The sequence below is a fragment of the Protopterus annectens genome, chromosome 1.part1 (assembly GCF_019279795.1).
Source record: "Protopterus annectens isolate FY-2018-M chromosome 1.part1, PAN1.0, whole genome shotgun sequence".
In the NCBI taxonomy this organism is placed as follows: domain Eukaryota; kingdom Metazoa; phylum Chordata; order Ceratodontiformes; family Protopteridae; genus Protopterus; species Protopterus annectens.
Window position 1 is genome coordinate 647,175,059 of NC_056726.1, and position 13,337 is coordinate 647,188,395.

The following is a 13,337-nucleotide window of genomic DNA, read 5'->3' on the forward strand; positions in this document are numbered from 1 at the left end:
GAGCCAGGCAGTGAGGGGAGCAATGAAAGGGGCATGACCAGCTTGCCTGTCCCAGAGAGGAGAGAGGGGGTTGAGCACACTTTGGGGCACACTTCTCAAACTGTGTTGCCAAGCTCCACCATTTCCTCAAAGTCTACCATAGTGTTCTTTAAGCTTTACAAAAAAATAATTCCTGGGATGCAGTGGTATGTATACTTAAGACCTCCTCCCCAGTATTTATTAAGCGATGGAGTGAATGGAATAATAGAAGTTACTCTATAATTTTGTAACATTGTATATTTGTTAAAACTGAGATTTAATAAAGAAGATGAGAACCTCTTTTTTTCTCTTATTCCTTTGTTTTCCATTCATTTATGATGGTCTCCTATCTTGTGTTAATGTGGCCAGTTTGGGCTATAACTGTATAAAGTCTTTGTTCATTATAGCGTTGATGGAGTTCTGTGGTGACAAATCTTGTTCTGAGATACCCAATTAGGGGTTACGTAAAAGACCCTGTAGAGGACCCATTAAAGTTACAGCAGTACTATAAAGCTCATAATTTTTATTTCCCTTCTGTTTACATGCTAGACTGTAGCAGTAACACTTCTTTATAGAGTGCATATTACTTTGCAAAGAGGACAGGTTTTCCAAGTGGAGATGTGATGTTTTGTTTAGCATTTCATCATGATGGTGATGCAATATATGTAGCATTTTAAATTTGCTGTGGAAACCGGTATTTAGCAATTTTACCTTGCAAAAACCAAAAGACCAGAGAAACATTCATGATGCAATGCTTTTCTGTGGTAACAAATACTGTTCTAAGATACCCAGTCAGGGGCCCCTAACCTGAGCTGTGACATTTTGCTTTGCACTCTTATGGTGATGGGGAAAGTAGTATACAGTATTTAAAATTATTGGGAAAGTCTCATTTGCCGTCATTGTAGTTTACAAGTGGATCTGTGACATTATGCTTTGCATTTCTGTCACGATGGTTAAGCAAGATCCAGCATTTTAAATTACTGCAAAAGGTACTAGATGACAGTGTAGCGGTGCTGAATGTCAAAAAATGGTAGCCTGCACACTGCTTGCAGTACAACATTTTAGAATTGACAGTTACAGTTCTAGAAACATTAAATCACCTGTTATTTTGGACTTCATTAACAGTAGAATCAAGAACTAACTATAAAATGTAGTTTTTCAGCAATAGGTAATAAGTAACTTTAAAATGCTTGAATATGAGCCTTGAGTAGTAGTCGGAAAAAAGTAACTTGTATTTTATTATGTTTGTAGGTGGAAGCAGAAAGGAAGAAAAGGGCTACGGTTCTGGAGTCTGAGGGGCACAGAGAAGCTGCAATCAATGTAGCAGAAGGCAAAAAACAAGCTCAGATTTTGGCATCCGAGGCTCTAAAGATGGAGCAGATTAATCAAGCTGCTGGTATGCTTTTACTTGCAATATATTGTTGTTCAGAGTTGTAAACCTGTATAAAGGTCAGTAGAGAAAGTAGTTCTTAATCAAATAAGTATGTGTTCTGCATTTCTATTTTTAAAGCATAAAAAAAACAACTTAAAGGTTAATGAACATTTCTCCAAACTCATTTAAAAGCTCTTAAAGTAAGGAGTTTTCTTATAAGGTCTGAATTTTGAAACAAGGCTGCAGCATTGAATGCCACTTTTGCAGGATTTAATGATTGATAAACTTGATGAATTTCTTAATTTTGATGCCTACACATAGATGGGGCCCCTCATTTTGTATATTTTTTTCAGAGAGGGGTATTGTAATTTAGTTGACCTGTAGCAGCACAAGTGTAATTTTACAACTGGGTGTCTACATTGTTTAGTGTTGCTGCCTTGCAACTTAGATTCAGATTTTGATCCTCCCCTCCATTTACCCCTTTGCAAAGTTTTCATGCTTGCCCTTCATATGTTTTTATATTTCTTCCAACCACCCCGTGACATGTAGCTTAGTCTTACATGACTACTGTAGTCTGTCCATCTATATTCTCGAGATACAGAGAAATAACTGATTAAGTGGAGTTCACACATACTACACTGTCACTCTGCAATGTTAAGTGCATTGCTTAGGCACTAGAGTCATGATAGAAAGATGGCATACTTGTTGGGCGTGGTTTTGCCAAGGTATTATAAAACTACCAAGGCAGTGGTCAGTGACGTGGATAAGTCTGTCTTGGCTTCATATCAGCAGAACTGAAGATGTTTTCTTAGAAATTTTGTTTCATCTTTGGTAAAAAAAAAAATGCAATATTATTGTTTCCCATGATTTACTCAGAAGAGGGAAAGGTAATTATTCACACTCCTGCAGTCTCATTCGGATTTTAAATAAAGCAAACATTGATTTGGTTTCTACTGGTGCAGTATTTCGAATAAATAGAGCCCAAGTTTCTTATAGGGGAGATTACAGTCATTAACATAGTATATTTTAAACCAGTTTTTAGTAGCTTATTAATGATTTCTGGAACATAGAAGCTGCGGTGGTGCAGCGGTTAGCGTTGTCGCCTCACAGCAAGAGGTTCTCCCGTTCGATCCTCGGCTGGAGCGCCTTCTGTGTGGAGTCTGCATGTCCTCCCCGCAGTCAAGTGACGTTAAAGACATGCAGGTAGGTGCGAGCGTGAATAGACTTGCCTTCGGTTGAAGGTTGGGCGTCAGGCTGGCAACTCGGCACCGTAAAAATCCACTACCAATCATGAGTGGGCCAGAGTTCTGCTGTGGCGACCCCTAACCGGGAAAAGCTGAAAGTCAAAAAATTAATGATTTCTGGAACATGTGCACTGTGAAGTAATATTTTAAAAACATTGTAGCAGGTGACTGACTAAGGCCTTAATGCTATTAGAAAATGTCAGAAATATGCAGTTGTACTGAATCATGTTGTTAAATGTTAATTTAACTGCAAGGAATGTTTGGTATTCTTGCTGACTTCAGATATATGTTGCAGGATGAAGAATTTAAAAATGTTTGACTACAATGTCATTGTGTATTTATAGCCTTTAAATAGCCTTTTCAGTTACTCTATAACCTGCAGGGAGTGGCAGATTATTAGCAGGTGTATATGCTCCATTATATATTCATACTTTAGAAATACTGTAAATGTTGGTTATGGTGTCAGATTTCTATTTTTGCACACCTTTCATTATAGCCCTTCTTTTTCTTAGACATACACACGTGCATACATGCAGAAACCTGTGTAGATCATGTATAGATCTGCAATTGTGGGACTCCACCCACATCTGCTGACCTCACAAGATCCAAATGTAGTGCACGTTTTGAAACGCTAGGAAAATAAATCTAAGGTGACGTCTCTGCTTAATTTAGCAATAGCATATCAGTGTCAGGCAGGACTGGAAATCAAACCAGAAGTGGATAAAAACCATGCAGCAACTGAATGTGACAAAAAACAAAAGAAAGAATATAAAGTGAAGGAGCAGATGAGAAGGCAAGAAGTGTGGAAAAAACATAAATATAGTTGCAAGTATAGAAAACTTCTGGAAGTGCCTCATGTTGTTCAAGAAGGAATGCAGGAATGGTTAAGGAGAGGCGAATTCAAACCAAGAAATGAAAGGTTAATATTGGCAGCCCAAGATAGTGGGCTTACATACATGCTGGTGTACAAAGTCTATTGAACATGTGGGAGAAACAGACAAATGTCGGATGTTCATCGTGTTACACTGCTGCAGTCATTACACTTTGGGTTATCCTGCCGTCAGGGGGTCCCGCAGTCGGCCAGAGTTCCAAAGTCTTGGTCCGGCGTCTGTTGCTGTCGCTTCTTCCCTGACGTCAGTGCGCCAGGGGTATATAAGATGCATCCGGCGCCATTTTCTTCAGTCTTTCTTGCCACGAGGTGCCCGAAGCAGAGGCAGTTTGCAAGTGCCGGTCGGCCGACTCCTGAGATTTTCAAAGTCGAATTTCAGATCCGAAGTCTTCAATAAAGTTAAGTACCCTGTTGGGGAAACTTTTTTCTTGCCTCAGACCGATGTCAGGAAAAAGTTAATAATTGTATTTCTTGTGGGAAGCAAATACCTCATAAGGACTTCCACTCTTACTGTATTCCATGCCTAGGCCCTGATCACGATGTCACTAGTTGTCGGTTTTGTGCTAGATTTAACAAACGCACTATAAAAAGACGTTTTGATTTTGCTTTGCACTACTTTGGCCGAAGGTTCAATTATACTATGCCGTCAGATCAACCGACGACCGCAATACCGAAAAAACGCAAGGACAAGCATAAAGACAGGCATCCGAGGTCCAAAACCGACAACGAAACCTCTTCTAGGCCAGTCACCGGTTCGCAGTGAGGTGCTTTCGCAGCCCCTGACACCCGCTACCTCAGAGCCACAGGCCGCCTCCGACTCCCACGTGGAGACAACTAGGCCTCTGGAAACTCAAGGTATTGGGCCTATGGAAACTAATCCCTCAGATGGGTCCGGAGCCGCTGAGCAGGCATCGGCTTCTGAGGGTGTTTTCAGACCTTCACAACTTACCATTAAAGACAAAGAAACAAGTACAGCATTCTCCTGGACAGTCCTCCATGCCTAAGAAACAGATGCGTAAAATGGCCGAAGACCTCATTACTCTAATCAGGGGTTCCCACCCCCCTCCTGAGAAAAGGCCTAAGCAGGATACAGACTATGATTCTTCTGATCAGGTTTCCATTTCCTCTGATTCCTCTTCAGACCAGGGATACTCTCTACCCCCCTATGAGTTCTCTGATGCTGAAGAATCTTATCCCTTTAGCCTCTCCTCCTGAGGATTATTCTTTTGGGGAAACTTTACATACCATGAGGGAGCATTTCCATTGGGAAAGTCAGGATTACTCAGAATCCAAGAAAAGGCTCAGGGATTTCCTTTTATTGCCTCAGCACAGGCCCCTCGCTATTCCACCTGTGCTAGATATTGTGGATGATGTGTTCTCTGGATCCAGCTTATCTCCTGATTCTTTGCCCCCTGCACCAGCCCAGCCAGATAGATATTATAGAGTCCCTGACTCTCACAAGTTTCTTTATAAAAACCCTTCTGCTGATCCAGAAACTATTTCCCAGGGTCCAAAAGAGGTTAAGGCTTCCATTGCAAAAAATCCAGTACCCTCTGACAGAGATTCCAGAGCTTTGGATAGATGGGGGAAGAAAGTATACACTTCTGCAACTTTAGCAGTAAGAGCTTTAAATTGCCAGTTTCACATGCTTAAGTACCAACAATATTTAATGGCTCAGTTAAAACAGAAAATGCTTGCAAGCTCAGAAGCTCCTGATTGTAAAGAAATGCAGGATTTATTGCATGCAGTTGAACAGGTGGGAAAACATACTCTGCAATGTGGTTTTGATTCTTTAGAGGCCTCTTGTAGAGCTGCAGTTACAGGTTCTGTGATTCGAAGACATGCTTGGTTAAAAGAACAGAGTTTACCTGATCATGTTAAGGCAAAATTATTGGATGGTCCTTTACAGCATGATACTTTGTTTGGTCTTAAGGCAGAAGAGGTGTTAAAATGGAGGATAAAGCTAAATCTATGCAAACAGTCAAGGATTTCTTACAGGTACAGCCACCTCGATTTAGCAGAAATTGACCAACAAAGAATTGGTCCTTTCCAGTGTCGGAGAGGCCACAGAGAGGCAGATACAGACACCCAAGAGGCAGATCTCAACCCCAAGGCTCAAACAGCCAATGACAGTGGGGCACCTCAACCCCAAAAGGAGGTGAGGACAAGTCTCAAACTTACAGGAAATAGTCACATTGAATTTCCCCTTCGTACGCCAAACACTTCCCTTTTGGAAGCCCCCTTAGGGGGAAAACTAGGACTTTTTTCTCAAAACTGGAAAACTAGGACTTTTTTCTCAAAACTGGCAAACAATCACCCAAGACAAATGGGTTCTGAATATTGTCTCTCAAGGTTACAGGTTCCACTTTCATACTTTACCAAGGCTAAAAGGAATGCCAGACCTGCCACAAAATCAATGGGCAGAGGCACAAAAACAAATTTCAGCCCTCATGGACATGAGAGCTATTCAGAAAGTACCACAACAGGAACAAGGACAAGGTTTTTACTCAAGACTCTTCCTGGTCCCCAGAAAGGACAAGGCCTGGAGGCCCATACTAGACCTTTCAATTCCAAATACTTACCTGGATATTCCGAAATTCAAAATGTTGACATTACAGCAGCTTCTACTCATGCTGGGCAAGAAGGCTTGGCTTGTTACTCTGGACCTCAAAGAGGCATACCTGCATGTCCCTATCAGACAAAATTGCAGAAGATACCTCAGATTCAAAGCTGGTACAATGCACTACCAATTCTCTGCACTGCCCTTTGGCTTATCTACTGTGCCCAGGGTCTTCACAAAGTGCCTGGCACCAGTAATTGCATTTTGCAGACAAAAAGGAATTCAAATATATCCATACCTGGACGACTGCCTCATTCAAGCAGAGACAAAGGACAGTCTTCTACAGCATCTGGCATTTGTAAAAAGGTTGCTAATTTGTCTAGGGGTACACACTAAATGAAAAAAAGTCAAAACTAGTGCCCTCACAACAGATTATATTCCTGGGTGCCAGCTTAAATACAATGGCCCAGATGGCTTACCTGACGCCAGACAAACAAGTTCAACTAACTCAATATTTTCAACTACTGGCAAAAAAGTCCCATCTCCCTGCAAGAAAAATTCTGCAGGGCCTGGGATTCATGGCATCCTGCATACTACTAATACCATATGCCAGACTGCATATGAGGAAATTACAATGGTACCTAAAAAGTGTTTGGACTCAACACTCTCACAGTTTAGAAGCAGTAATACCAATGATTCCCTGCCTACAACAGGAGTTTCGATGCTGGGCACAGGCATGTCACCTAAACAAGGGTCAGCCTTTTACCCTACCCACAGCCAGGCAGACTCTTAACAGATGCTTCGGATTACGCCTGGGGAGCACACATGGCAGGAAAATGCATTCAGGGCAAGTGGGCCACAGACCAGATGCATCTTCACATCAATCAAAAAGAGATGGCTGTTCAAAATGCCCTAACAGCTTTCAAGGACCTTCTGCATCCAAGACAATTATTAAGGACAGACAACACCACAGTAATGTGGTACATAAACAAACAAGGGGGCACTCATCCTTATCCCCTTTGCAGGCAAGCCATGACCTTGAGGAACACAGCTCTAATGTATCAAGTTCACCTGCAAGTGCAATTCCTGCCAGGGAAGACAAATACTCTGGAAGACTATCTAAGCAGAAATATCATGGACCCTCACCAATGGAAATTGAATCCACAAATCTTCAGCATGGTAACACAAAAATGGGAATGCCCAGACATAGATCTTTTTGCCTCCCCACTGAATTGCCAACTACAAAAATTCTGCACAAGGACTTATCACAAACAAGCATGGAAAGGGGATGCTCTTCTGTTCAGCTGGAAAAACCTAAAAGTTTATGCCTTCCTGCCACTGCCTTTCCTTTCAAAGGTACTCCTAAAAGCCAGACAAGAAAAAACACAGATGATCCTGATAGCTCCAGACTGGCCACGCCAGCACTGGTACCCTATCTTAAGGAACTTAGCTCAAGGCCCACCATGGATTTTGCCTCAAATTACACACCTTCTGACTCAACAAAACAATCATAGGTTCATAGGTTCATACTAGGCTATCTGCCCTAGGGCATTTATAAGCCTAGCCAGTGTGTGTATGGCTTTCGCCACCCATTTTAAATTAATTTTGCTATGCCTTTTTTTGAGGTTAGTATACTGTGCCTCTGTCTAACAGTGACACAGAAGTGATAGCCGGGGTAAACCTACGATCTCCCATCCACTCATCAAGATTCCTCTTGAAGAGAGTCAATGTGGGACTCTGCCTAACCTGGACTGGGATTTTATTCCGGAGTGAAGGGAGCCTCTGGGTTATGAATCTGTCCCTCCAGCATGTCCTATTTATTTCAGTGCTGAGGTTCAAGTCTCGAGCGTAGCTCGATGGGATTTGGATTTTCTGAGGTGCAGCATGTCCATTAATTCCGGGTTGGACATGGCTTTATCGTCAGGCACAGATCGCCTCTGAGCAGGCGGTATGCCACTGAGTAGAGCTGGAGTTTCTTTAACCGGGCAGCATATGGCATCTGTTTGAGCCCTTTGATCTTCTTGGTGAGGTACTTTTGGGGTCTTTCCAGTTGCTGCAGGTGTCTGGTAAGGTACATCCCAAAAGGGCATTGTACTCAATTATGGGCCTGATGAGGGATGAGTAAAGAGTACGATGACCTCCCTAATCTAGATGTGAATCCCTTCATGATTAGGTGGGCTATATAAAATGTTTTTCTAACCACTTTGGCCACGTGGTTGTCAAATGAGAGATTGCTATCAACTTGGGTCCCCAGGTCCCTAATGACTTCTTCTGTACTTAATGGATTACCACCTATGTGGTAATTTGTGGGCACTATTTTTGCCAAAGGGATGACTATACACTTTTTGGCGTTTAGCTTGAGGCCATGGCTCTGGCACCAGTTGTCTGTTTCTATGAGGCCCTTTTGGAGGATGCTTGTGTCTGCTGGAGAGTTGATTATGGCGCCCAGTTTGCAGTCATCTGCGAACTTGGTCAGCCACAGTCCTTCCGTGTTGGCCTGTACCGCCGAGAAATATATACCGAACAAGAGAGGTCCCAGGACTGAGCCTTGTGGGACGCCACTTGTAACTGGTTTGGAGTCTGACATGGCTCCAGCAATTCTAACCATGTGGGTTCTGTCCTTGAGCCAGTTTGCAACCCATCTAGTGACATAGGGGTTTATATTTAAGCTGGTGAGCTTATCTATAATGCCGAAGTGGGGTATTGTATCGAAGGCTTTTGCGAGGTCCAGTTAGGCTGTGTGGACCACCTTCCCCTCGTCAATGGCCTTGGTGACTGTTTCAAAGAAATCGACCAGGTTTAAGAGGCAGGATCTGCCCTTAAAGCCAAACTGGGTAGGATCCAGTGTCTGTAGGTCCTCAATATCTTTATTTATGAGGTCCATGATGATCCTTTCCATAGCTTTGCAGACCAAGCTAGTCAGGCTTATGGGGCGATAGTTTCCAGGATCCGTTGAGGCACCACCTTTGTGGAGAGGGACCACTGTTGCTGTACGCCACTCTTTGGGTACATATCCTGTAGTAAGGCTAAGTTTGAACAGTAGTTTTATGTTTGGGTTTAGCTCTTCTTGGAGTTCATGTAGGACGCAGCCCGGGACACTATCTAGTCCCATTGATGCTTTGTTTATTGCTTTGGAGAGGGCGGCTCTTACCTGAGCATCTGAGATGTCAGGGGGGCAGCACTCTGTTGGGACAAATATTTGCCCTTTTGGTGGGGAGAGGGGGGAGAAGTTTGCACTGAACCTGTCAGCTAGGATGTTGGCAATGTCTGTGGGCTCTGTGTATTTTTTGTCATTTTGGACTAATTCTGAGCATATCTGGGAATTCCCACCCAGGTTCCTAACATAACTAAAGAAAGCCTTGTGATTATCCTTAGTGTCCTGTGCAATTTTTCTCTTGAATCTGGCCTTAGACGATTTTATGAGTGCCCGTAGTTTTTTGCTAATACTGATCAGAGATGCCTTCCCTTTTTGGGATTTTGCTCTATCATGTAGTAGCTTCCTCCTTCTATTGTATAGTTTGTTTATGGCTGGGGTCCACCAGACAGGATGTCTGCCTTTGGAGGATTGGGTCTTGGTTTTATTTGCGATTGCATGATCTATGCATTCCTGAAGGTGTTCATAGAATGCTTTTATAAAAGGATTCTGCGTTCTGGGCCGTATTTTCCACAGGCCCGGGGGCTTTGAAGGATTTCGCCTCTGTTTTGAGGCGTGTGAAATTTGCTTTGGAGAAGTTTTTCACTGTGGTTTTCTTGGCAGGGGGTGGGGTCGGGATGTGAATATCCAGTGAGATTAGTTTATGGTCTGATCTTACCAGTGAGGGATACACTTCTGGTCTGGAGCATAGAGTCCCCATGTTGGTGATGATCAGGTTCAGTATGTTTTCCCCTCTTGTGGGAATGGTAACAAGTTGTTCCATAGCATTTGAGTTTATAAATTCTAGGAACCTTTGGGCTAGGGTGTTGGAGCTAGAGTAATGCTCCCAGTCTATGTTTGGGTAGTTGAAGTCGCCCAATATAATGGTGTTTGGAGAGACCTTCATATTTTCCAGTATTCTCAGGAAGGCCAACTGGGGTTCCTTTCCAGTATTCTCAGGAAGGCCAAGTGGGGTTCCTGTGTTTGGGAGGGTGGTCTGTAGCAGGCTATAAACTGGAAGGCAGTTTTACCCACAGTTAGTTGCACATGGATAGTCTCTGATGCTTCGTGCTGTGCCACCAACCTGGAGGTGTGGGTATCTTTGACGAATATTGATACTCCCCCTCCTTTTGTGGTTCGGTCCAAGTTTTGGGGCCGAAAAGCATGGTATGAGGTATAACCTGGTAGTGCTGGGGTGCTCTCGGGAGCCTTGAACCAGGTTTCTGTTACTGCACAGATATCGATGTTCTCCGTGTTAAGATGTTTCGAGTGCGTGCATCTTGAGGTTTAGACTTCTGGCGTTGAGTAGCATTACTCTTAGTTTCTTATCCCTTGTGATACCTATGGAGGTGGGTTTGTCAGATCCTGCACGGTCAGCTCAAAACCCTAAACCTGGCTGCACAGCAGATTCATTAGTCAAACAGGCAACACCTCTCTCTAAAGCTGTTGTGGATGTCATTTTGGAGGCCAGGAGGCCTAGCACCAGGAAAGCTTACTCAGACAAATGGAAGAGATTCTGTGCCTGGAACCAGGCTCAAAGCCTTGACCCTCTTGTTCCAAACATTCCTCAGATTTTACAATACTTAACTGAGATGCTGGACAGAGGCCTATCCTTCTCATCAATTAAGATCCACGCCTCTGCCATTTCAGCAAATTACAACACGGATCCACCTTTATTCTCTCATCCCTTGCTAAAGCAGTACCTCAGAGGGGCTGAAATCATAGGACTGTCCCGGAGAGCACTAACACCAACTTGGGACCTCAATTTCTTTTTGGAAAAACTAACCCTGCCACTTTTTGAGCCAGCCAATACAGCCGATCTAAAATTTTTATCATGGAAAACAGCTCTGCTCCTGGCAGTAGGTTCAGCACGAAGAGTCTCAGAGCTACAGGCATTAATGACAGTGGAACCTTTTATAATTCATCAGGACAGGGTTTCTTTAAGGACAAACCCTACCTTTATGCCAAAGGTGGTATCTAGTGTGGCTCTTAACCAAACCATCCATTTGCCATCTTTTTATCCAAACCCACAGAGTAAAGGGGAGAAACTTCTGCATTCTTTGGACATACATAGGCAGCTACGCTTCTACTTGGACAAAACAAAAGCTTTCAGGAAAACTGAACAGCTGTTTGTAGCATATGCTGCAGGAACACAGGGCAAGGCTATCTCAAAGCAGACTATATCCAAATGGATAGGACACTATTTGTTACTGCTACACACAGCATGGAAAATCAGTCCCAAATAACATTAGGCCACATTCCACCAGGGCAACAGCCACTTCAACAGCCTTTCTCAGAGGAGTACCTACCAAGGAAATTTTGGAGGCTGAAACTTGGTGTTCAGTGCACACCTTTACCAAGCATTATCACCTGCCTCTTTACTCTAAATCCAGAGCAGGATTTGCCACTGCAGTTCTGCAGGGCCTCATAGCCAATCCTAACTCTTTATAGACCAGCCACCCAACCTTAACTTTGGGATTCTATCCAAGTGTAATGACTGCAGCAGTGTAACACGATGAACATAGTACAGTTTTGTACCTACCATAAATGTAGATGTTCGAGTGTTCACACTGCTGCAGTCCAGGTTACCCTCCCTCCATCCCCTCTGAACTAGCTGGACTTATCTATACCTTTCTATCCTATACAACCTTTGTGGTGTATTTGCTTGTAACTGAAGGTATTGTTTTTATTTTATATGTATATTTTTATTAGCAATATGTATTGCCTACCTACTTGGGGGCACCTGACATCTGGGGCAAGAAAAACTGAAGAAAATGGCGTCAGATGCATCTTGTATACCCCTGGCGCACTGACGTCAGGGAAGAAGCGACAGCAACCGACACCGGACTAAGACTTTGGAACTCTGGCCGATTGCGGGACTGCCTGACTGCAGGATAACCAAAGTGTAATGACTGCAGCAGTGTGAACACTCTAACATCTACATTTATGGTAGGTACAAAACTGTACTTTTTGTAAAACCGAATTGGAAACAATCACACACCTTGTTGCTGGTTGCGACACACTAGTGGCAGAGGGACTGTATATTGAAAGGCATAATAATGTGGCGAGACTGTTGCACTGCAATTTGTGCAAACATTATGGTATAGAAGTGGCTGAAAAACACTGCAAACATGAGCCGCAAAGAATCATAGAAAATTATGTTTATATCACATGGGATCACCCACTACCAACGGTTCAAAAGACAGATGCTAGAAAACCGGAAATAGTGGTCCAAGAAAAGAAGACAAAAAGTAGCATTGATCACTGAAATCGCCACAGCCAGTGACTACAGTGTCTTGTGTACAGAGAGACACAAAGTCATAAAATACCAGGATCTGCAGGCAGAAATGAGAGCCATGTGGAAGAAAGATACCCAGACAGTTCCAGTAGTAGTAGGAGCAACAGGTCTTATAAAAAAGAATTTACAATCGTATTTAGATATGTTACCAATTCATGTAACCCCATATGAACTGCAGGAGGAGTCATTACTGGGCACATTGCTGGTACTGCAAAGAGCACTTTTGGTTGACATCAAAGAGTGAAACAATACTAATTTCATGAACTTTAATTGTACTTTGACTTAGGAATAGGGTCCATTCCCGTCATGGTATTAGAAACCCAAAAGACTCGGAGAAATTAAAAAAGGCAGAAACTCTCAGTAGAGGACACCTGTTTGACATTTGATTACAATGTGTATTTGTGGCATGTTAGATTCAGGTATTTGGCCACCAGTGTATAATTTATACAAGAGTGTTTTATGCTGCTACCCCTAGCAAAATTACTTTTATTTATTTTTTTACATTTTGTCACGCTGTCTGGATAACTCCCACTTGTTTCATTTTAGCGCCCTTTCAACATAGTCTCTTGGCATTCTGACATTGTGTGCTTGCCACTTCTCTTCACTGTGAACTGTGCGCATCACCTCAGGGTCCACTGCAAACCAGAATCACACTCACTACCATAGTACCTTCGTAACAACAACTGATTGTTTTCTACAAAAAGATAGTCATCTTCAGTGTATGTTTTACTAAATACCTAGCTGTAATTGTCTTTATCACAGACCTTACTTCTAGTGGCATGCACACTTGTCAGATGCTAGAGTCCAAGAGTTCCCACCCCCA

At 42.9% G+C, this 13,337-nt stretch overlaps 1 protein-coding gene across 1 annotated transcript in view; it reads left to right on the top strand.

The window, feature by feature from the left end:
• STOML2 (stomatin like 2) overlaps positions 1-13,337 on the top strand; it is a 693,656-nt gene that overhangs the window by 492,801 nt on the left and 187,518 nt on the right. Inside the window, exon 7 of the mRNA XM_044077348.1 lies at positions 1,270-1,414. Coding sequence (XP_043933283.1) covers positions 1,270-1,414 — 145 coding nt within the window. The remainder of the gene's footprint in view (positions 1-1,269; positions 1,415-13,337) is intronic.